The 23,505-nt window shown below is 41.2% G+C and overlaps 1 protein-coding gene across 1 annotated transcript; it reads left to right on the plus strand.

Moving 5' to 3' along the window:
* The first annotated feature begins 906 nt into the window (after positions 1-906).
* Positions 907-22,549, plus strand: Dck (deoxycytidine kinase). The gene is made up of 7 exons (XM_059275212.1): positions 907-1,083; positions 5,964-6,079; positions 12,867-13,060; positions 13,959-14,106; positions 16,781-16,896; positions 18,510-18,600; positions 21,354-22,549. The coding sequence occupies exons 1-7, from the start codon at positions 993-995 to the stop codon at positions 21,378-21,380; spliced, it is 783 nt and encodes a 260-aa protein (XP_059131195.1). The 5' UTR covers positions 907-992; the 3' UTR covers positions 21,381-22,549.
* The last annotated feature ends 956 nt before the right edge of the window (positions 22,550-23,505 follow it).

The raw sequence follows: 23,505 nt of genomic DNA on the forward strand, positions 1-23,505 counted from the left end.
CAAATAAGTGTGTGTATGTATATGTGTGTGTGTGTGTGTGTGTGCGCGCGCGCGCGCGCGTGCACGCAGAGTAAGTACATCTTTATAGAAATATACGTATATGACATTAAAAGTCACGTGTTAGGCGATGGACATGCAATGTTAAGTCACAGCCATGCTGCTGAGAAACGTATCTAGTGTTAGGTAACTATAAACAACAGCACAGCGGAGCTTGCAACTTAAAGCGGAGAGCTCTTCCTTGGGTGGCTTGATGATGTCTTGTTCCCTGTCTCAGTTCCCCTGGCCTCAGACTTTAAACCAGTAGCCACTCCCTGTCTTTTGGTCACTCCCGGCACTTCCTGTCATTCCCAGCCCTAAGGTGGGATTCGCACTGGATCACTGGTTAACGAAAAAACCCTGAATGCAGTGCGGGACGGCTACACGTTTCCTGTGAGCAGCACCTGCTGAGGCTTTACGGTTTGAATTTCCGATCGCCTGCTTTTCTTCCCAGAGGAGTTGAAACCTCCAAGCCTGTCAGTCAGAAGGGCTTCATCCTGCAAGCCCCGCCCCCTGCCCTCCCAGGGCTCACCGAGCGAGGCCCGCCTCCTGTCCTCGAATGAGCTCATCGCGCAAGCCCCGCCCCCGCGCTCCCAGGGCTCGCCGCACAAGCCCCGCCCCCTGCGCTCCCAGGGCTCGCCGCACAAGCCCCGCCCCCGCGCTCCCACGGCTCGCCGCACAAGCCCCGCCCCCTGCCCTCCGTGTCCCGGGGGCCCCTCGCTCCTGGGTTGGAGCCCGGTACTGGTCCTCGCCGGCTGGCCGGGGCGAGGCGTGGAGGCTGGGAGTCCGGGCCGCCAGGGCGTGGCCGCTCCACGGGCCCGCCCAGCCGCCGGCGCCTCCGCGCGCGCCAAAGTCAAAGTGCGGGTCCCGCCGGCGCGAGCGTGACGCCGCCGTCCCCAGCTCCCCGCGCCGCCGCTCTCCTGCAGGTCCCGCGCCCGAGCCGCCGCGAACCAGGCATGGCCACCCCGCCCAAGAGGTTCTGCCCGTCCCCCTCCACCAGCTCCGAGGGGACACGCATCAAGAAGATCTCCATCGAGGGGAACATCGGTAAGGCGACCCCGCTCCGGTGCCGGTGCCTCGGGGTTCCCTCTGTCCGCGCCGGCGCGGTGGCTCCTCTGGCCCTGCGCCAGCCCGGGGCTTTGTGAGGCGCGCTCTGCACCGCTGCACCCTCTTGGTTGGGGACTTCCATCCGCAAGGGTTCGGGGCGCCGTTGGGGATGCTGCTTTAATGGGGATGTAACTTAGGTAGGAGAAACCCTTTTCCGGTAGGTTTCCCCGACTTCCCGCCGTTTTACCGCGAAATTGAGAACGTTTTCGTCACCGCCCGCTCCAGTTCCCTTTGTGCTTCTCTGTAGTCAGCCCTTTCTCCCTTCCCATCCCCTTACAAGCCCTGACATGTTTCTTTTTAATACCTGCACGTTTTGTTTTTTCCAGTGCCCTAAGCAGAACCAGAATGTCTGGTCTTCTGTGTCTTGTTTGGTTTACCAGAGTGCTTTTAAGATTCACTCATGCTGTTTATTTCTGTAGTACTTTAAAAAAAAATTATTTGGGTTTCTTGAGACTGGGTCTCTCTCTCTCTCTGTAATCCTGACTGTCTTGGAACTCACTATGTAGACCAGACTGACCTTGAACTTAGATCCGCCTGCCTCTGTGTAACATGAATCTTAGAAGGTCTTATTAATAAAAACAAACCTGGGTCAGGTATTGGGGTGAGTGCTGGAAGATCAGAGAAGCAGAACAAGCCACAGCTACCTCACCTCGCCAGTTCCTCAGCTGATCCTGTTTCCTCAGACTGGAAGCTTCTGAGTTCTCATCCAAATGGATCTCAGCTGAACTGCTGCGCAAAAGCTTGAAAGCTTAACCAGCCAAAAGCTTCTAGTTTCTGGTCTTCACACCTTACATACCTTTCTGCTATCTGCTATCACTCCCTGGGATTAAAGGTGTGTGTCACCATGCCTGGCTGTTTCCAATGTGGCCTTGAACTCACAGAGATCCAGAGGGATTTCTGTCTCTGGAATGCTAGGATGAAAGACGTGTGCTACCACTGCCTATCCTCTATGTTTAATATTGTGGCTGTTCTGTCTCTGACCCCAGATAAGTTTATTAGTGTGCACAATATTTTGGGGAACACAATACCACCACACCTCTGTCCCCGGAGTGTAGCACTTTTTAAAAAAGTGTTAAATAATATTCCACTGAATGGTATGTACCACATCTATTTCTTGGTTGTGGACATTTGGATTGGCGTTTGTAGCAATTCCTAGGACTACAATAGACTCACGAGGGAAGAAGTTTTTAATGATTTTGACTGGTGAATTTTTTTTTTTTTTTTTTACTTCCTTTCCCACCTGCAGGTAAACACTGAAGTATGGTTCAAAGACCGTTGGAGTTTCTGCCCTAATGGGGGTAAACTACACTGTGCATGCCACTTTGCATGGTGAACATGAATCTCCCATTCTTTTATATTTCCTACCACAGGAAGCCTACTGAAGTTTCCTGTTTTGAGACAGCTGTTATTTTTTGGGGGCTGCAGGTTGAGTACTGACTATTGATGTATGCAGCAGATGTTTTCATTCCTACCACACACATTCAAAGCACTGGCTCTTTAAGAAGGCAAGCAGGTGTAAGCCTTCAAGAGTGTAGAGCTGAAACACAAACAGCAGGGCTTATTTTACTTGATCCACACTGAAGACTCAGGCCATTGGAAGAGATCCTCATTTCTTAAAAGTTCCTTGAGATGTTATGCTTATTAGCAAGACTCCTCACAGCCTCTTTAGTGGATAAAGATGACCATATGTAACGACAGGAGGAGGTTCTCAGTAAAGTCATCTTTGAAGTAAATGTCAGTGGACAACCCCTGGGATCAGAACCATAATTGATTATCCGTCTCCCTTCTCTCAAACCCAGATAGGCGACAGGCATCTCGAAGTCCCCTTTCCTCCATGCATCTTTAATCTTCTCAGCACTGAAATAATGTGTGAACGGGTCACTCCATATCCTGTTCACCTGCTTCCAGAGCTGCTTTTCTGCGTAGGGTGCAGTTGTGTTATCTGTGCCTAAAATTCCTCGCCGACATCCCTGGAAATCCCTCCCTGGAAAGAGCTGCACATTAATGGCTTGCATTGGCACACTATTAGGAAAACTTAGTTACAAGTATTGAGACTTCCCCTCAAGCATCTAGATCTTTGACCGCCAAAAATTCTGAGGACTTGGCAACTAGACTTACAGTGGTGTTGTAGGAACTGTCATTTAGATTAAGCATGTGTCTCACCACTGGTTGACTTTCCTGTGGGGAGGCTTCATCAGTTGCCTGTTGCTCTTGTATGGTTGTTTACATCCCTTTCACCTTATTTGTTGGGTTCAAGCAACCTGTTGATGTAAAAATTGTGCAATCTGTGAAGACTGTTTTGTAATTCTTCTCTTCTTCCTATAATTTGAAGGTTGCTTGGCCATTTTAAGTTGCACAGTCACGTAACAACCTGTTTTCTCTTGTTCTGGGTTTACGGAGCTATTCCCTAGGTTAGATTTGTGGAGGCTTCATCGGCTCGTTTCTGTGTGTTCAGAATGACTTTTAGCCTGGTGATGCCTGCTTGGTGTTGGGGATTCTGTATGTTCTGCCTGTATATACGCCTGTGCTCCAGAAGAGGGCACCAGATCTCATTGTAGATGGTTGTGAGCCACCATGTGGTTGCTGGGAATTGAACCAGGGTCCAGGGATTCTGTTTGTTACCGTAGCTGTTTGGTGGTTGTTTGTGTTGTGTTTGAGATGGTTTCACTGCACAGCCTGACTGGCCTGGAACTCACTATGTAGTGACTATGAGGCTTCAGACTCCCAGCATGCTCCCTGCCTTTGAGTGCTGGGCATCAAAGCCCCGTGCTCCTGTGACCTGTAAAACTGTTCATAGGTGTTCTTGCTTGTTGTCACCCACCTTCACAGAATATTAGTTTATTCACTTTTTTCCAGCTCTGATCTCCCTCCCAAGCGTTAAGGAAGGAACTGGTGTAGCGACTATTTGGAAACTACAACTTGACGATGATTACTCAGCTTGAAGTAAAATTTAATGTTTGCAATTTAAAGTTTGACTGTGTAAGCTTTTTTGGTTGTAATTGATGTCAGAAGAAGGCTTAATGTGTTAGCCTTAAGTGCTTTTAGATTCTGGTCTAGTTGAGATACTTCAGTGTTTCTCTTGTATCATGTTCTCTTTTCCATCTAGTCCAAAGAATGATGGCTATTTAAATCAGCCTTTTAAATGTTTTACTGTCTGTATGTAAACTTATCCTTTCCACACAAAATTTCGGTCACCAATGTTCTCCCCTCAACTAAATAGCCACCCAGTTTATCTTTGCATTTATTTCTTCTCCTTTTTGGATACACGTTGATGTGTTGTTCTTCACCTGCCCTTTCATCCTATAGATCCCCATTTCCTTGATCTGTGCATGAGTCTCTAAAGTCCTTCCTGATTCCTTCTTGCCTTGTATAGTGTTGCAGGTTTGAGTATACTTCTGCAAGTCAAGGGTAAGTTCTTTGTGCCCACCCTGAGTCCATTTATAAGGAAGAGGACACTTGGTGAAGATATTGAAGCTATATGGTTGTGGGGTGTGTAGCAAAAGAGGAAGGAAGAACATAATACTGGCCAGTGACGCCTCATATAACAACATTTGGTGACTTAAGATAGAAAGGGTGTGGTGGGTCATTAGAAGTACTGCTCTTAGCCACAAGGTCCAGACTCACTGATACTAAAATGATGACTATAGTATGTCTTGATTACACATAAGCTATTTTCGTCTTTTTCTTCCTTAGATATCTCAGAAACTAGTGAAGGATCGGGAAAAGTAAAGCTATCTTTTTTTTTTTTTTTTTAAGGGTTTGGTAGAGGGCACAGAATGATAAAATTGAGGCAGATTTCTACAGCTAGTACTTGTAGGAAGTGCTTTGCAAGACTTAAAATAATTTGTTAGCTATAGGCTTTATTAGAATCAGATAGTAATGGTCGTCAGCTCTTAAGCATTGGATGTGTCTTCACATTGATTTTATAGTTATTTCTTAATTGGTTTATTATTGGTAAATTATTTTGGATGTATTAGGGGTCTCTACCCTTCTTTTCCCCTTTTTAAAAAAATTGTTTTTTGGTGGGTGGGGAGGCATGGTCTTGCTCTGTAGCCCAGGCTGGCTCAGCACTCACTATGTATCCCGGTTTGAACTTGAACTCATACCAGTCCTCCTGCCTAAGCCTTCCAAGTGCTGGGGTTACAGGTATGTGTTATTATACCTGCTGTAGTTTGTTTTTTGAGACGTGTCTCATTATGTAGCCCAGGCTGGCCTGGAGTCCAGAATCCGTTTCCTTTAGCCTGCTGAATTGGGAGTTAGAAGTGCAGGCCACAGTCAGGGAACTCTTTAGACTGGGAAAGTAGAGTCAGTTGAAAGGAAGGTTTTGAAAACCCAGAAGACTGGAACAACGGTCACTTTACTGGTTGTCACAATAACTTTGGAAAGAATGGTGAGAATCACGTCTTCCTATGTAACCAGGAACCAGGTCTGGGCCTTGGTCAGGTTCACACAACTGGCTAGGAGGACAGGCTTCTTACTCTTCAGAAAGTTCTTTTTCTAAGGGCTTGGCTAAGGAAAGCTAGGCTAGAAGGCAGGTTTTTGTTTGTTTGTTTTCTGTCATAATGTCTTTCTTAAACTTAACCAGGCTTTTAAGTCTTCTGTTCCTTGCCTTTGATAAACTAAAAATAATAACAGATTTGTTCGGCACAAATGGCTAGGGACCATCTTTGAGTTTAGTTTATAAAAAAGATGAAGGAAAGGGTCTTACTGTTTCTCTGTAGGTATCGTTCACTGTTAATCTTGTCAAAGCCAATGGACGTTGGTTATGTTTTGCTTTTTAAACAAGTTTTCTTAATTTTGTCTTTTCTTTTTCCCAACAGCTGCTGGGAAGTCAACCTTTGTGAATATCCTCAAGCAGGTCTGTGAGGACTGGGAAGTGGTTCCTGAACCTGTCGCCAGATGGTGCAATGTGCAAAATACTCAAGATGAATTTGAGGTACGCGAGGAGAATTTAAGTCAATGCAACAAAAATTCTTTAGGGCTGGGTATGGCTCAGCAGGTAAGAGCACTAGCTGTTTGTTCTACAGGACCCAGGTACAGTTCCCAGCACCCGTGTGGTAGCTCAGAATTGTCTGTAACTCCAGTTCCAGGGGTTCTAATGCCCTCTTCTGGTCTCTGGGCACCAAGAACGTACTTGGTGCACAGACATACATTCAGGGAAAACATCCATTCACATTAAAAAAACCTCTTTAGGTTAGAGAAGCAGTGTATTTTTGTTTTTTATCCCCCCCCCCCCCCCGCCCCATTTCCAATAACCACTTTCAAGTCTAGCTGTGTGTGTAAAAGTTCACTGAGCTTTGCATTTAAGATTTATGCACTATCACATCAAAGTTTGAAAGGTTTTAAAAGTTTAAAAACTTAAAGCAGCTGGGCAGTGGTGGTGCACACTTTTAATCCCAGCTTTTGGGAGGCAGAGGCAGGTGGATCTCTGTGAGTTTGAGGCTAGCCTGGTCTACAAAGCAAGTTCCAGAACAGCCAGAGCTGTTATACAGAGAACCCCTGTCTTGGAAAACCAAAACCCAGAAACAACAACAACAAAAAACTTACACAAATTAAATTTCTTGAGTGATTTTTACAATTTAAATGAAAATACATAAGAAAACCTAAACCTCCAATAATTGAATTTTATTAATCTTTTCAGCCCCTGTCATGTGCAAATCCATTTCTATCTCATTTCTTTATACTATACCATCATCCTCCACAACATTTCATTCTGGCCATGTTTCACTTTACTAGCCCTTTTCAATACAGCATTGCAGATGAGAGAATAGGGGAATCAAAAGACTTAATTTCAGCTTTTCATAGCAGAAGTTATGGTTGTGTGTGCTAATGACTGCCAAGAGTTTTCATTTCTGGAGAAGTGAAATTGAAAGTAGAGAGTTTGCAAAGGTCTGCCAGAAACTTGTTCAGTCCAAAAAAAGTAGAGCTATTGATGTGAGGATTTCTGGGAATGATTGGGTATTTCAAATGTAAATCATATATAGAAGGAAAATCAGTAACAAGAACCTGTAGCCTTTGTGGATTGTCGTAGCTAGGGTCACTGTTACTATCATGACCAATAGCAACTTTGGGAGGAAAGGGTTTCTTTGGCTTACACTTGCACATCACAGTTCATCATCTAAGGAAGTCAGGGCAGGAACTCAAGCAGGCCAGGAACCTGAAAGAGAGAGCTGATGCAGAGGCCGTGGAGGGGTGCTGCTCACTGACTTGTCCTTACAATGGACTGGGCCCTCCCTCATCAGTCACTAATTAAGAAAACACCCTACAGGCTTGTCTACAGCCAGATCTAATTAATGGAGGCATTTTCTCAATTGAGGGTCCCTCCTCTCAGATGACTGTAACTGTGTCAAACTGACATAAAACTAACAGGGATATTTATGAATTTTTTTTTGTTTTCTCTTCTTTCTTTTTTTCTTTTTCTTTTTTTTTTTTTTTTGGTAGCTCTTTTGGATTTAAGGTTTTGATAACTAAATATTTCTCACACTTTTACTTGCAAAGCATAATTAATTTTAGGCTGGGGGGACAACTTAATATATCCCAATTCTTTGAATATCAAGTACTAAATTTTGAAGAGATTTCCTCCCCATATGGAATTCATTTTCTTAATTTTTATTTATGAGTCGGAGGCTATGGTCTCCCGTACTGTAAGTTGGGTTCAGAAAATGTGGGAAACAGTATTTTGTGGATAATGTGAAACATGAAGCATTAAGTGTGTGGATGGCTTCTCTGTATTTTTGGATACTGTCTTTACCCCTCATCCCCAGACTTCTACTAGACTCCAAAAGCTGGGGTGTTCGGGGCTAGGATGTAGCCCAATGGTAGGTCGCTTGCCTAGTGAGCCCAAGGCCCTGGGTTAAGCCCTGGAACCGTAAAGAGCTGTATAAATGAAATGGGTTTTATTCTGCATGGAGCCCTTCTCCAGCTCATTCTCGAGCTGTTCTTTGTAGTTATAATGTGAATGACCCAGTGTCTAAACCTCAGCTGTCTTAGAATACTGTCAGCACTGAGGAGTGGACCTTGTGGAGCCCAGCCAGTCCTCCTGTAGATCTGACTTTGCTTCCTGGAGGTTGTAGAGTTGGAATAACGTGGCATTAGCCTTCCTTCCTCTCTTCCCTCGGTAACTAAAAGTCCATCTCTCTGCTTTGCTTATTTGGTAGTAGCTGTTTATTTCTTTAACCTGCCATCTAGTGGCTGAAATGTTACTGACTACCAATTCTTGTCAGAATAAGACGTGGTAAAGTACAAAGATTACGTGGTTTCCTTCCTCATTTCCCTGAATTCCGGCCACAGTGGTTTTGAAAACCAGCAGGTAATGATTATTAATCTTTGTTTTACAGACTCACTTAAAACAGTACTGGACTCTCTGGTGATTTGCATGGTGTAGTCCAAGGCTTTGACTTAATTGCTTCCTTTATATATATATATATATATATATATATATATATATATATATATATTATATACACACTGTTAGGAGGATTTCTCCCCCACCTCCCACCATGGGTCCCCACCTCCTTTTTTTTTTTTCAGTTGAATTCTTTGTTGTCTCAAGGAAGAAAGAAAAAAATCCCTATTTGTTTTCTTACATCTCTTGTCAATGGTTATGTGTTGTAAAGGATTCTTTCTCAAGCAGTCAGAATTTTTTAGCTGTGATTCTGTAAAAAAAGACACTTTTATCCACTGTATTTTTTACAGTGTCTGATAGAAGATAAAATACTTGATTTTTTTTTTTTTTTTTTTACTTACAGATTTCCAGAAAAGATAATGGATGCTTTAACTATCTCCAAAGATGACAGGTTTTTGTCTTTTTTTTTTTTTTTTTTTTTAAGCACTATGAACTCACAGATTTTCACCTTCCTTGTTTTCGGCTGTCCAGACTTCTCTAACACATAGAAGCCCCTTTGTGCAATGCCAGGAGATCTCCGATAGTTTCTTTGTTTATTGGAACAAGGCGTATGAAGCCCAGCTTCCAGACTTGGAATCTGATACAGAACACCTCTCAGAGGGAAACGTATTTAGAAGTCATAGTCTAGATGACATTTGTGATTGTCCTACAGGATTATTATTGTTCATAAGCTTTTTATTGGACTGAGCTGGGAAACTATATTTTATAGAAAAAAATTAATTCTAGATGCCATTTACAATTCCTATTTAAGATGAAAGAATTTTAAACTAAGTTTTTATTGTTACATTTTTTTTTCCTCAATGCTGAAAATATTGGTTCTGACAACATCGCTATTGAGTTGCAAGTTTGGAGCACGGTTCTGTTCTGTCATATTACAAGATTGGAGTTACAAACCCATACCTAACAGGCCCCAGGCAGTAAAGGAGTACACCCAGTCTTCTACTTAACGCTGTTTGTAATGGTTGAACTTATAATTGTTTTTTAACTTTGTGATGTTGTGAAACATGCACACACAGTGTCAGTGTGCTTTGATTTTTATATTTGGATTTTTCCTACACTGGAAGAATGATGTGACACTCTCTTGTGCTAGACCCCAGCAGTGAAATCAGAGTGGCTCAGAACAACTATAAGTCTACTATAGTGTGCTGTCCTGTTAAACTGTGTTGCATTTTCACACTTTGATAGTTTCAGTTTAGGATTTATTTATAAGGACAAAACCCCATTATAAGTGAAAAAGCACCCTTAAGTTAGATCTGTTCGAAAATCGGGGAATGTTGGAAGCTGGTAAACTGAGAGTATATTTGTCTTACCTGAGAGAGGCATGTGTGACTTAGCTGTAGCTGATTTTTTAGAGATTGGTTTATTTTATTTTGTGTGCATGAGTGTTTTGCCTGTATGTGTGTATGTGCACCATGTGTGTGCCTAGTGCCTGCAGAGGTCAGAAGAGGGCATCAGATTCCCTGAAACTGGAGTTACAAAGAGCTGCCATGTGGGTGCTGGGAACTGAACCCGAGACCTCTGAAGAGGAGGAAGTGCTCTTAACCAATGAGCCGTTGCTCCAGCTACCATGTAGCTGATTTTTAAAAAAAATTTATTTGTGTGTATATGTGGTTGTATGTGGGCATACATTTGACTCGGCAGTGTAGAAATCACAGGACAACTTTTTGGACTTGGTGATCTTCCATTGTTGTATGGGTTCCAAGGATCAAAATGGTGTCACCAGGCTCGAGTGGCCAGCGCTTCCTCTGATCTTGCCAGCCTCATAACTGATTTTTCTGAGAAGGCAATATGAGTACAATGTTGTTTATCTTTTCTGTTTTAAAAAAAATGTATAAATCAGATATTTTTATTTAGCTTTTAAGTATTGACATTTTTTTCTGTAGGTTGTTAGTCACTTGTGAGAAAGATCTAAGGGTTATTCTAGACAGCAGGTAAGGTAAGACATATGCTAGGAAAGAATAAGGAAAAGGAATTTAATTGTTTTGGTTTTGCTAATAATGTGTTTATGAAGTTTTTCTTTTTTTTTAAAGATTTATTTATTTTGTATGGCGTTTTGCCTGTATATATATCTGCATCATATGGGTGTAGCTAGAGTTTTCCTGCCTGGCCCATGGTCAGGGCAAATCTCTCTCACCTGCCAGTCCCACAGCCATTCAGACCCGACCAAGTAAACACAGAGACTTATATTGCTTACAAACTGTATGGCCGTGGCAGGCTTCTTGCTAACTGTTCTTATAGTTTAAATTAATCCATTTCTATTAATCTATACCTTGCCATGTGGCTCGTGGCTTACCGGCATCTTCATATGTTGTTTGTCATGTCGGCGGCTGGCAGTGTCTCTGACTCAGCCTTCCACTTCCCAGAATTCTTCTCTTCCTTGTCTTGCCCATACTTCCTCCTGCCTGACTACTGGCCAATCAGTGTTTTATTTACATACAGAACATCCCACAACACTTTTCCTTTTTTTTTTTTTTTTAAAGGAAGGTTTTAACCTTAACAAAGTAAAATTACATATAATTTGGGAATTTGGGCGTAGCTTCTTTTACTATTTTCTGTTGGAGGGGGGCGCTGTATCTTATGGGGACACAGAAAATTTTAGGATTATGGAATAGTCTGTGAGACTGTATTGTCTGAGCCAGTTGCCTTTAAACCATTCTGGATGTTGGATCATCTGGGCCATGGTGTCATCAGAGACCTTTCAGGGGGGTCTTGGCTGGTCAAACCTGATGTATCTTAATCTGGAACAAATCCATAGCCTCTTGCTTTCTGTGGAAACAAAAGCAGAGCCTCCTTTCCAAAGCAACATATCCTTACATCCAAATTTTGAAGTCAAGGTATCTTTAAAATACACATATTGGTTTAACTCAACATCTTTTACGATCAAATGTTTTTCTGTAGTTAAAAATCCCAAAGACAACACAATCCAGATTCTCTGTGTAATATTCATCTTTACGTGGCTTATTTTTTATATTAATTTTACTGTCTTTTTAAAGACTTTATTTTTTAAAACTGTATTTGTTTATATAACTGTATATGTCACCTTTTTTGTCTCTTTCAAGCCTACGTATATTTTACACACATTGTAAACTATTACATCTGAATCTGTCTTATTATGAATCTATTGCTTTAAACTGCAGCAGCTGTGGCTGCTGGCTCCACCCACCTCAGCTTCCTAACATGGCGGTGGTATGTTTTCCGCCAGCTCTGGGAGCTATCGTGGGTCTATGCTTTTATCCAAGCAGCGTGTAGCCCAGAAACCTCTTTTTTTGTTTTGTACTAGCAAAGGCTAAATCCACCATGCAGTTTAATGTGCCACTTGCAGAGGCCTCATTCCCGCCATACGGCAGGTCAAGCGCACACACCAGGAACCCGCCAGTAGCTCAAACCAGCAGCTGCTGCTCATTTGAGAGAGACAATTAGGAAGCTGTTTTTAGCTCCATTTTAGAATCTTTTTTTTCAGTTTTTAGGTGGAAACTCTTGCCCCACGTTGGGCGCCATTTGTAGCTAGAGTTTTCCTGCCTGGCCCACAGTCAGAGCAAATCTCTCTCACCTGCCAGTCCCACAGCCATTCAGACCTGACCAAGTAAACACAGAGACTTATATTGCTTACAAACTGTATGGCCGTGGCAGGCTTCTTGCTAACTGTTCTTATAGTTTAAATTAATCCATTCTATAAATCTATACCTTGCCATGTGGCTCGTGGCTTACCGGCATCTTCATATGTTGTTTGTCATGGCGGCGGCTGGCAGTGTCTCTGACTCAGCCTTCCACTTCCCAGAATTCTTCTCCTCCTTGTCCCGCCTATACTTCCTCCTGCCTGACTACTGGCCAATCAGTGTTTTATTTACTAACCAATCAGAGCAATATATTTGACATATGAACATCCCACAGCATATGGGTGCAGTGCCCATAAGGCCAGAAGAGGGTGTCAGATCTTCTGGAATTGGAATTTTAGTTTTTAACCACTATTGGGTTGCTGGGAGTCAAACCTGTGTCTTTTCCAAGAGAAGCAAGTGTTCTGACCCACAGAACCTTCTCTCCAGGACCCTTCTGCCCAATTTCTCTTTTTGAACCTCTTAGAAAGTTAAAATAGCCGGGGGCATAGTGGCACATGCTTTTAATCCCAACACTTGGGAAGCAGAGGCAGGTGGATGTCTATGAGTTCAAGGACAGCTTGGTCTGTATCCTGAGTTTCAGGACAGTCAGAGCTATATAGTGACCTTGTCTCAAAAAACACAAGACAAAACAAAAAAGTTAAAGTAATTCTATTGGCAATCATATTGAGTTTTTTGTTTATTTGTTTCTTTTGCCAAATTAGGAATTGACAACGTCTCAGAAAAGTGGTGGGAATGTTCTTCAGATGATGTACGAGAAGCCCGAACGATGGTCTTTCACCTTCCAATCCTACGCTTGTCTCAGCCGGATCCGAGCTCAGCTGGCCGCTCTCAATGGCAAGCTCAAAGATGCGGAGAAACCTGTGTTATTTTTTGAACGATCTGTGTATAGTGACAGGTATGCAAATGGCTTCTATTTGGCTCTCTGGAGTTTATAACTAGACACTTTGTTTTTTTCTCATTTCCTGGTAGTCAAATTAGAGGCTGAGCTGAAGGATTTAGATAGACAATGACACTGAAAAATACCGTTAGCATTGAGGTGCTTATGACATTAGCAGGCCCCCCCCCCCTTTTCCTTCCAACCCCTTAGAATTCTGATTGTATCTGGGTTTATATCCTAGACTCTCGACTTGAAAAAGGAGATAAAAATGAAAAATTTCTAAAGGTGTTTTAGAATTACCCCACTTTTTCACCTCCTTAATTATCTCAGAATAGGGCTCTTAAAGTTTTTGGTCTCAGGATCCCTTTCCTTTAATTGTTAAGTAGTCTAAAAAGATTTTGTCATTTGATACGTTTGTTATTAGAAATTACAATTGAGAATCAATATACAATCAATATACAAATATAAAATGAAAGAATCAACCAATAATAAGCATACTCTATATTAACATAGATGACTTCTGATAAAAGGTGTTCAAACAAAAATGTAGTGAGAAGAGTAGCATTGCTTTAGATTTTGTAGTTCTTCAATGTCTGAATTAATAAAACTGGGTTTTTATCCCTGTTTGTATATTTATGTATGCGTATATGTGTTTTGGTTGAAGTACAGTAATGTGTGAGTTAGCCGGCTTCTCATAGAACTGGAAGGGGCTTGGGGACCTCCAGGGATCCTTAGTCAACATTTTGAGAGCTACTGGCAAAGAACCCTTTTCCTATACTGGGAAAGACATTTTGTGTATGCTTTCCAAGGCGCTCGTTGCTACAGGATTTAGGAGTGTGTTTCATGCCCACTTCCTCTGTTATAATTTGTATGTCTGTTTGGAAGGATGTATGTGCTGACGAGGATTCTCTTTCAGGTATATTTTTGCGTCTAATTTGTATGAGTCTGACTGCATGAATGAAACAGAGTGGACAATATACCAGGACTGGCATGACTGGATGAACAGCCAGTTCGGCCAAAGCCTTGAACTGGATGGAATAATTTACCTTCGAGCTACTCCAGAGGTGAGACCACTAAACATTTGCTTGTGCCATTGAAATTTTAAAGTAATATCAGAAGTCACAAGAGGGATGTAGTAGTGACAGTTAAAGCCAACTTGCAAGCTGGAGAGATGGCTCAGAGGTTAAGAGAACTAACTGTTCTTCCTGAGGACCCAAGTTCAATTCCCAACATCTACATGGTGGCTTACAATCATCTGTAACCACAGTTCCAGGGGATCTGATGCCCTCTTCTGGCCCCTGTGGGCAACACACATGAGGTGGCCAGGCATCCATGCAGCCAACACATAAAATTAAAGACAAGAAAATTTAAAGACACATAAAATTAAAAAAGAAATAAAAAAACCAACTCTCTAGCTCCTCACCTGGAAACTCAAAGCAGCCCAGATTTTCTCAGCAAACTAGAAATGTACATGTGGCAAGTCTGGTCTTCTCTGGTCTTCACCAGTTCGTTCGTTTGTTCCTTCTTTCTTTCTTTTTATTTTCTGTCTTTATTCCTAACTTACTCAGCTTCTCATCCTATCAGAGCTAGAATAAGAGACTTGCCAGAGCCACTTCTAAAATATAGGCTTAATGAAGTGGAACTTTGGATAGATATTTTAGCTGCTGTTGGATTTCTAGGGCCAGAGGAAGGTCTGGGGACATAGTGGAAACTTAATAAATGTTTGCTTTATGAATATCACAACTGTTGGAGGTTCACTTTATGAAACATTTTATGTAACTGGAGAGATGGCTCAGTGGTTAAGAGCACTGGCTGTTCTTCCAGAGGATCTGGGTTCAATTCCCAGCAATCACATGGTGACAGCTCACAACTGTCTATAATGAGATCTGGTGCCCTCTTCTGGCCTGCAGGCATACATGCAGACAGAGCACTGTATACATAATAAGTAAATACATCTTTAAAAAAATTTATAGTTACTTGTGACTTGGTACAAATAAATAGTGGCACACTTGCAAAGAGACTTAGAGATCTTGTTGTTTTCAGCTAAGAGAGCTCCTGGGAAATCCCTGTTCTATTAATCTGTTATATTACATAATGAATCCAGACAGATCAAGTCAGCTAGACTGACTGACTAGTGGGAATTTCATATATGAGTACTCTATTTACTTCCTCTCCTCACTTTCTTCCCCTCCTAACGTCTCCCATGTCCTCACTTTCAGAATCATGGCCTCTTAATTATTATTATTACCTATGTATGTGTGTATAAATTTATAAGTACAGCCTGTTGAGTCCCTTCATTGCTGCCCCTGTGAATGTGGGTTTGGGGCTGACTGCTTGGGCTTGATAACCTATCATGGGGCTTGTCCCTGGAGACGACTGCTGCTCCGTCTCAGCCCCTTAGGTTTTGAGACAAGGTCTCTCTGAACCTGAAGCTCGCTGGTTGGCTGGAGTGACTGGTCAGGCAACCCGGAGGATGTGCCTGCTTCCGCCTGCCTTCTCCTGCTGCTGTGGTTGGCACTTTAGTGACTGAGCTTTAGTCATTTGTGATCTTTGTTTTGTTTTTGAGACAAGCTCCCTCTTATGTTGTCCTGGTTGTCCTGGAACTCACTATGTAGACCAGGCTGGACTAGAACTTTCAGAAATCTGCCTGCCTCTGACTCCCGGGTGCTGGGACTAAAGGCCTGTGCCACCACACTGGGCTCATTTGTATCTTTTAATTAAAGATTATTGAAAAAGGATTTATAGCAGACTGTGTCACAGTTTATGGGCTGCCATCGTCTCGTGAATGTTACTTGTTGGGGTGCCTGTTTTTCTTCTGCAGTGCTGGGGTTGAACTCAGGACCTTGTACGTTGTAGAAAGGTGCTTCACTACAGAGCACAGTGTGGTGGTTCTCACACCCGAGTGCTGGTGAGCTCCCACAAATTGTACAGAATTTCATTTATATGTATGCTGTTAGAAAAATGGTTTAGAGTCACACAGTCTAATGTGGCTATTTAAGTTGATGATTATTAAAGTTACACATAAAGTTTGAAAATTCTGTTCCTTGGTCACCACATTAGCCATGCCTCAAGTGCTGAAAAGCCATGGTGGCTGGTGGCCACCTTGCTCCCTCATACCGATTGAGGGCAGATATAAAGTACCCCGTGTTCTTTTAGGTTGTGGTGGTTCAGAGCATCCATCCAGTGACGAGCTGCTCTTCCAGGGATGGAGCACAGTCAGACACATTTGCTTAACTGCCAAGTAGGATGGACAGATGGACATTATAGTTACTTTCTTTTTCTTTTGTTTTTTTTTTTTTCGAGACAGGATTTCTCTGTGTAGTTTTAGTGCCTGTCCTGGATCTCGCTCTGTAGACCAGGATGGCCTCGAACTCACAGAGATCCGCCTGGCTCTGCCTCCTGAGTGCTGCGATTAAAGGCGCGCCACCGCTACCACCGCCTGGCTAGTTGTTTTCTAGAAAGAAATGTAGGTAGATATTTAATTACTATTAGCTCCCTCCCCCTTTTTGTCATACTTAGTTAATTAGTGTATTACATATGTGGATACTGATTTATTTTTCAAAGTTCGCTTAATTTAGAACTACCATCTGACTAAAATAATACAAGGAAAAATTAGCTATTTCAACTTTCTAGAAGAAATAAATGTAGGTTTTTGGCTAACATAAAGATACAGAAAATAAAATTTTAACAGTAGCAGACACAAATAGTTACTTGAATTTTTCTCATTGCTGCTTTTAGAAATGCTTAAGTAGAATATATTTACGGGGAAGAAATGAAGAACAAGGCATTCCTCTGGAGTATTTAGAGAAACTTCACTATAAACATGAAAGCTGGCTCCTTCATCGAACTCTGAAGTAAGAATTTCTTACTGTTCGCTGCTCACTGTGATTCCCTTGATCAGATTTAATCTAGAAGCTGGATGGTGTGAGTAACAATGTGGACAAATATTTATTTTATTTTTTATTTTTTTGTTTTTTCGAGACTGTTTTTTTTCTGTGTAGCCCTGGCTGTCTTGGAACTCAACTCTGTAGACCAGGCTGGCCTCAAACTCAGAGATCTGCCTGCCTCTGCCTCCCAATTGCTGTGATTAAAGGTGTGCGTTATCCCCACCCCACCATCCAGCCAAATGTTTATTTTTATTCATATATTTATTCATATTTCCAAGTTACTTGTTTGAAGGTTGTGTAATTAGTATCTTCTAATGTTATTTTTCCTTTAATTGATAAAGTAAGACTATGTCTGTGTATGTTATTAAGATACACTCAGAAATAATTTTAAATCTGATGTTATATTCTGTTTTAATTTTTATACTTCCAATGACATATTAGCCTTAATCCAAAAATATTAAATATACTTTCAATTATATATTAGCCTTAATCCAAAAATACTAAATGTGAAATTTCAGAAAGAGTTCATGAATGGAAAGTTGCTTGCTAAGCTGACTGTACCTGGCTGTGGTCCTGTCTCCTGGGAGACTGGGGCTGTACAATTGCCTGAGCCCAGGAGCTTGAGGCCATACTGGACAACATTGCCTTACGTTCTGAGAAGTGTTGAAATACTGTGCTGTCCAGCTCCATCCTGTTCTACCCAGAAGTGCCCAGGATATGAGTTGTAGCTTTGACCAGCTTCTCTAGGCATATACAGGATGTGCTTGATAGTCATTTAGTAACTGTTCTGAGAGTGAGTGTCACATATGATAGTGCTTATAACCAAGTACCCCTTGTCTTACTCAGTAATGGTTCTGAAGTGCTAGAGTAGGGAGGGATACTGGCAACCTTATGCCAAAGAGAAGCTCTGATGCCCTTTAAATGGAAGGGGAGAGTTCTCAGCTCAGGGAAGGAAAAGGCAGTTTAGGTAGAAAGTGTTAAATCTGTATATGTATGTTATGTGTAAGAAAAAACAGTGCACACAGAGTGGATGTTGCTGTGATCTCAGACTTACTGGGAATCTTGGAATGCATCCCACACAGCCAAGGGAAGCTACTGGGATGTAGTTTAAACTTGTGTCTTCGGTCATGACTTGGGAGAGAGTATCCTAGTTAATGACATAAACTTTGTCCAGTCAGCTCTTGGGCAGTCTGTAACTGTGTAGTGCCTGAGGCTCTGAACGGCTTTTCTGAGTTTAGTTTTCTGTCTGTTTTTTGGCAGTGTTGGGAATGGAGTCCACTGCCTTGGACGTGCTAGGCAGGCACTCTGCAACTACACCACACCAGCAGTGTCCTCATCGCTAAAGCATCAAACCTTTCTCATTTTTTTGCTTTTGAGCAATGACGTATCATAATGCCTAGCTTTACATGTTCTGTGACTGAGACGGTTGTATGCGGAGTAGTAAATCTACGTGTAAAGAGACGGCCAGCGCTTCACTGCAGGATAAAACTGTAGAATGATTGACAACGTTCTGACTTTTGAATGATAGGCGTTTTTACTGTTTTTTTTTTCTGATTTTGTTCATCCTTCTTTTTAAACAGAACCAACTTTGAGTATCTTCAAGAGGTGCCTATCCTCACACTGGATGTCAATGAAGACTTTAAAGACAAGCATGAGAGTCTGGTGGAAAAGGTCGGTTTGGAAAAAGACAAGTGTTTTTTTTACCTTGTCTAAGACGTTAGTTATGTTAATCTGTGAAAGCACATGCTTGCAGAAGAGCTTCTGTAAAAGTATATGGAGAGGGCTGGGGGTGTAGCTTGGGGGTTCCAGGTATTCGTTCACGAGGCCCTGGGTTTGATCCCCAACATCACACACACACACACACACACACACACACACACACACACACAAATACATTAAGAAACTTGAATCTGTAGAAAATTCTGTGGGTCACCACCCTTCTAGGGGGTGCAACCTTTTCACAGGGGTCTAATTTGGTCTATTTTCAAGACCATCGGAAAATACAGATATTTATACATTACGATTCACAATAGTAGCAAAATTACAGTTGTGAAGTGGTAACGAAATAATTTCATGGTTGGGGGTCACCACAACGTGAGGGAAAGGGTCATCACATGATATTAGGGAGGTTGAGAACCACTCCTTAGACCATTTAGATTTGAGTCCTGGTTTTGAATTCTAGCTTTGGCCTGAGCTAAAATAATCTCTATATTTTTATCTCCTTTTCTGGAAGACAGCACTGTGCGTTTTCTCGTCCTTTTCTCCTGTTTTGTCCACTTTTTCCGTCACACATCACCAGCGTGTACCTGTTTTAATATAAACTGTTTATAAAGTTAGTTTATCTTTTGCACGGAATTCAGCGTGGAGGGTATTTGAAGTTGTAGGATATAGTCTCATTCATTTTTAACTGATGTTTGGGGATTAGGCAGTGCTAGTTTAAATCTTTGTTGGAGACCGTGTCAAGGATGAATTGGCCTTATCCTAACCATTGAGTCTGTATTAACAAAGGTTAATTTAACCTTCAGAAAATCGAAAGTTGATCGTTATCTGATGAGTAATGTAATTTATATATATAAGGGAGAGACTTACTAAAGAACATTCAGGTAATAGGGAGAATTGTGTAATAAATCCTTATCTACATTAATTAGCTTAGTGATCTCATGTCTAAGAAAAAACACATATTTGTTTAGTTTTGACGGAAACTTATGGGCTATTTTTGCTTGTTTTTCCTCATGAAATGTCTAGCTGTTTACTATAATAAAATCTTGACTATATCTCAAAAAATTGAAAACCTCAACATTTGAAACACTTTACCATATATGTTGATTCCCCTATCAGATAAAGTAATACGTATGTAGAAAATTCAGGTGACTTACTATTTATGATGTTAAAACATAAGGTAGAATTAACATATAATACTATTAAGATAAAATTAGCAGCAGTTGTAATAACACCAAGCATCAATTTAACTAAACCTGTAAAACCACTTTAATTTTATTTCATTATTTTAAAGTTTTCTTTTTAAAGATTTATTTATTTTATGTGTATGGGTGTGTTGCCTGTATGTACGTCTGCACACCAGAAGAGGGCATTAGATCCCACGGGACTATAGTTATAAGCAGTTGTGAGCTGCTGTGTGGGTGCTGAGAATTGGTCTCAGGACCTGGAAGAGCAGCCAGTGCTCTGACCCACTGAACCATCTTTCTAGTCCCTGTTATTTTAAAATTTAATTAATTTTTTAATGTGTTTAAGTGTTTTGTCTGCAAGTATGTACATGCTCCAGGAAGCCAGGAGAACATGTCAGATCCCCAGGAACTGGAGGTACAGGTGGTTGTGAGCTGTTATATGGGTGCTGGGAATCGAACCTGGGTCCTCTGCAAGAGTAGCAACGCCTCATAAACAATGAGACATCTCTCCGGTGCCACATTTCTTAGCTTTAAATAAACACTTTCATTCTTAGACTAGGAATCATTTCACATTATTTTTTTAATTAATAATCCTGGAATTTGGGGGAGGGTATTTTTATAAGGCAACAACCTTTGTCTTTGAAGCAGAATTTTGTAGTCTAGAGTGAAGAATTAGAGTCTTACATTGTAGTCTTCTTCTGTTGGCTAGGTTTATTCAGAATTTACATAGCTTTGTTCATACACTAACATTCTAGAAATTTCTGCCTTGCGGCTAGAGAAATGGCTCAGCAGTTAAGAACACTGGCCCCTCCTCTTCAGAGGAGTCAGAGTCCCAGTACCTCACGGTGACAACTGTCTATAACTCCAGTTTCTGGGAATCTGACACCCTCTTCTGGTCTCTCTGGGCACTAGACATGCACATGGTACATAGACATACATGCAGGCAAAATATTTACACATAAAATAAAAAATAAATTTATGCCTTAATACTACAGATTTATGTTTGATTTGCAAAGGTGTTTAATCTCTTATAATTATCAGTATTAAAGCTGTACATATCATTGATCTATATTATTTAAATATAGATATTTAAAAATACAGAGACCATAACCTGGAGGTGGTGATGCATGCCTTTAATTTTAGCACTTGGGAAGCAGAGGCAGATGGATCTCCGTGAGTTCAAGGACAGCCTGGTCTATAGAGCTAGTTCCAGGACAGCTGGGACTACACAGAGAAACCCCGTCTCAAAAAACAAAAACAGAGAGAATAAAATTAGTGTTATTATAGGTCTGTTAAAATTATGTCAATCTTTTTTTAAATTATAGGTCTTAAATATAAATGAATGATTTTATGCTTGACCTTACTACTGAAATACTTAGCATTTGTTTTAAAAATGAATGCTGTAGCATTGCGATGTTTTTTTATATAACTGGTATGTTCAGCTCTTCTGGATGAAGATGAATATTAGATATCAAATTAATTGAAGGAATTGTATTAATTTGTTTTTCCTTCCTTCAGGTCAAAGAATTTTTGAGTACTTTGTGATTGTCCGGGAGACTGCAGGTGACAAAATGTCTCCAGATGCTTCAGCTTGTGTGTTGTAGCAGCTTGATGTTCATACGAAGGTCTTCACAGGATTCAAGTTTTTAAACCAGTTTTGTTTGGCGGACAGATACCTTTTCTAATATTCAGAATCCCCTGTAAATGTTGAGTCCCTCCTTTACTCCCTGACACCCTCCACTTCCCTTCCACGTTTTAAATGAGAGTGTTTATCTCACTGCGAAGTCTGGAGGTCGATGTTCTCAGAATCAGTACAGTGAGTGGATAAACTGTTGTAGAAGGCCCAGCCTTCCCCTGCCCTGTCGGTGGGTGTCCTGAGCAGGTTGACATGTTTTCATTCTCCCATTAATGGCCACATCAATGTTCCATATAAAGGATGTGTGTCTTATGTGAGTGAGGATGCCCATTACGAGCTGAGAAGTGGAGTTTGGGGAATCCCTAGAATAGGGATTTGGTTGAGGTGTGTGTTTTGTTTTTCTTCTTCTTCCTTGAGTGATGCTGGACAGTGAACCCCCAGGGTCTCATTCATGCCAGGGAAGCTTTCTACAGCAAGCTGTCCCCAGCCCCTGACGTGCTGTTGTTATCAAGTGCCTCTCCTCCTACCCTGTGAACGTTATCATCACCTCACTGATGTTTACTAATGTGTCTGCGGTGCATGTGGAGAGGACGAGGTGAAACCCTGTTCCCAGTATGGTAATGGCGGAATTACTTTATAAATCATTTCATCTGTACCTGTTTCTTCATCTGTGATGAGTACTCTTTTTTTCTTTCTTTTTTTTTAATGTAAATTTTGGAGAATAGAAGAAATCTTTCTATATTTAAAAGGTAGCAAAGACATTTATTACATGAGTATAAAGCTTCATTAAATTAGCTACTGCTTTTCTTAGAGTACTACAGTTTAAATGCTTGTTTAAATTACGACTTTTTTGGGGAGAGGCATGGAGACAGGGTCTCTCTACAGCTCTGGCTGTCCTGGAATTCACTATGGAGACCAGGCTGGCCTTGAACTCACAGAGATCCACCCACCTCTGTCTCCCTCCCTGCTCCCAGTGCTCCGATTAAAGGCATGCAACCAACACCACACCCGTCTCTGATTTTCTTGAAATCATTTGAGATACAAGTATAGTTTTTCCTCAGTTTCTTTTAAGTTTTATGTAAAATATGATAGAACATAATGACATTTTCCGCTGGCCCTGTATTGATAATAAGCAGTCTCTCTTTACCGTTGTACATGGTGAGACGGTAAGGGAGACTGAGCCAAGGTGGGGCATTTCAGCTGTTAAGTCTGCATCTGCCACCTCTCACCCCCTTGTACAGATTTCCTTTTCTGTCTGGAGTTCTTAGGCAGTCTGCGAACTTCAGATTGAAGTCACTTATTTCTGCTGTGAGAATGTTGTGACCGACCACACTTTGCACCATAGTTTACTTTGTAGGATTGTTCTTAGATTTCTTATACTCACAGAGAAATTATTGATAAAAACAATTTTGCTTTATATATAGTGTATTATGGAAATGTTACAATTTTTGTTGAACTAGGAAGTACTTTAACAAATTCCAGGAGGCTTAAAGCTCCCGTTAATAATGTCCGTATCTCTAAACCACTTCCATGTTTAGCTGTAAAAATCTGCTTGTATTCATCTGAGGCCTGTATGTAATTAAAAAAAGTCTTTTTATTGTTTTTTCACCCCCGTGTGGTTTTTTAAGTTAAGATGTGCATTATTTTTACTAGGTAATTAGCCTTTCTACTTCACATTAGAAAAAACGTGTAATTTCTTGGAATGAAGAATCGCGTTTATTTTGAAGCTATAATTTTCCTTTCTCAAGTGTTATCTTTTATTTTTGGTTTCTTATTCAAAGATGATAATTTAGTGGGTTAGCTGGTACAGTAGCACTGATCTTTGAAAAGGGGACTCAATTTCAAATCTGTAATAACCAAAAATAGTCTTGTGATATATCTGACCTCTTTTTATTTTTGTTTGATAAAAATAAATGTGCTAATTTAAATGTTTGCCAATAAATAAACTTCAATTTTATGAACTATTATGGGAGAGTGTAAATCTTCTGAACCAGAAATCATCTGGTTATCTTCTAGGAATTTTATGGCTCTGCA

Source organism: Peromyscus eremicus, chromosome 10 (genome assembly GCF_949786415.1).
Source record: "Peromyscus eremicus chromosome 10, PerEre_H2_v1, whole genome shotgun sequence".
NCBI lineage: Eukaryota > Metazoa > Chordata > Mammalia > Rodentia > Cricetidae > Peromyscus > Peromyscus eremicus.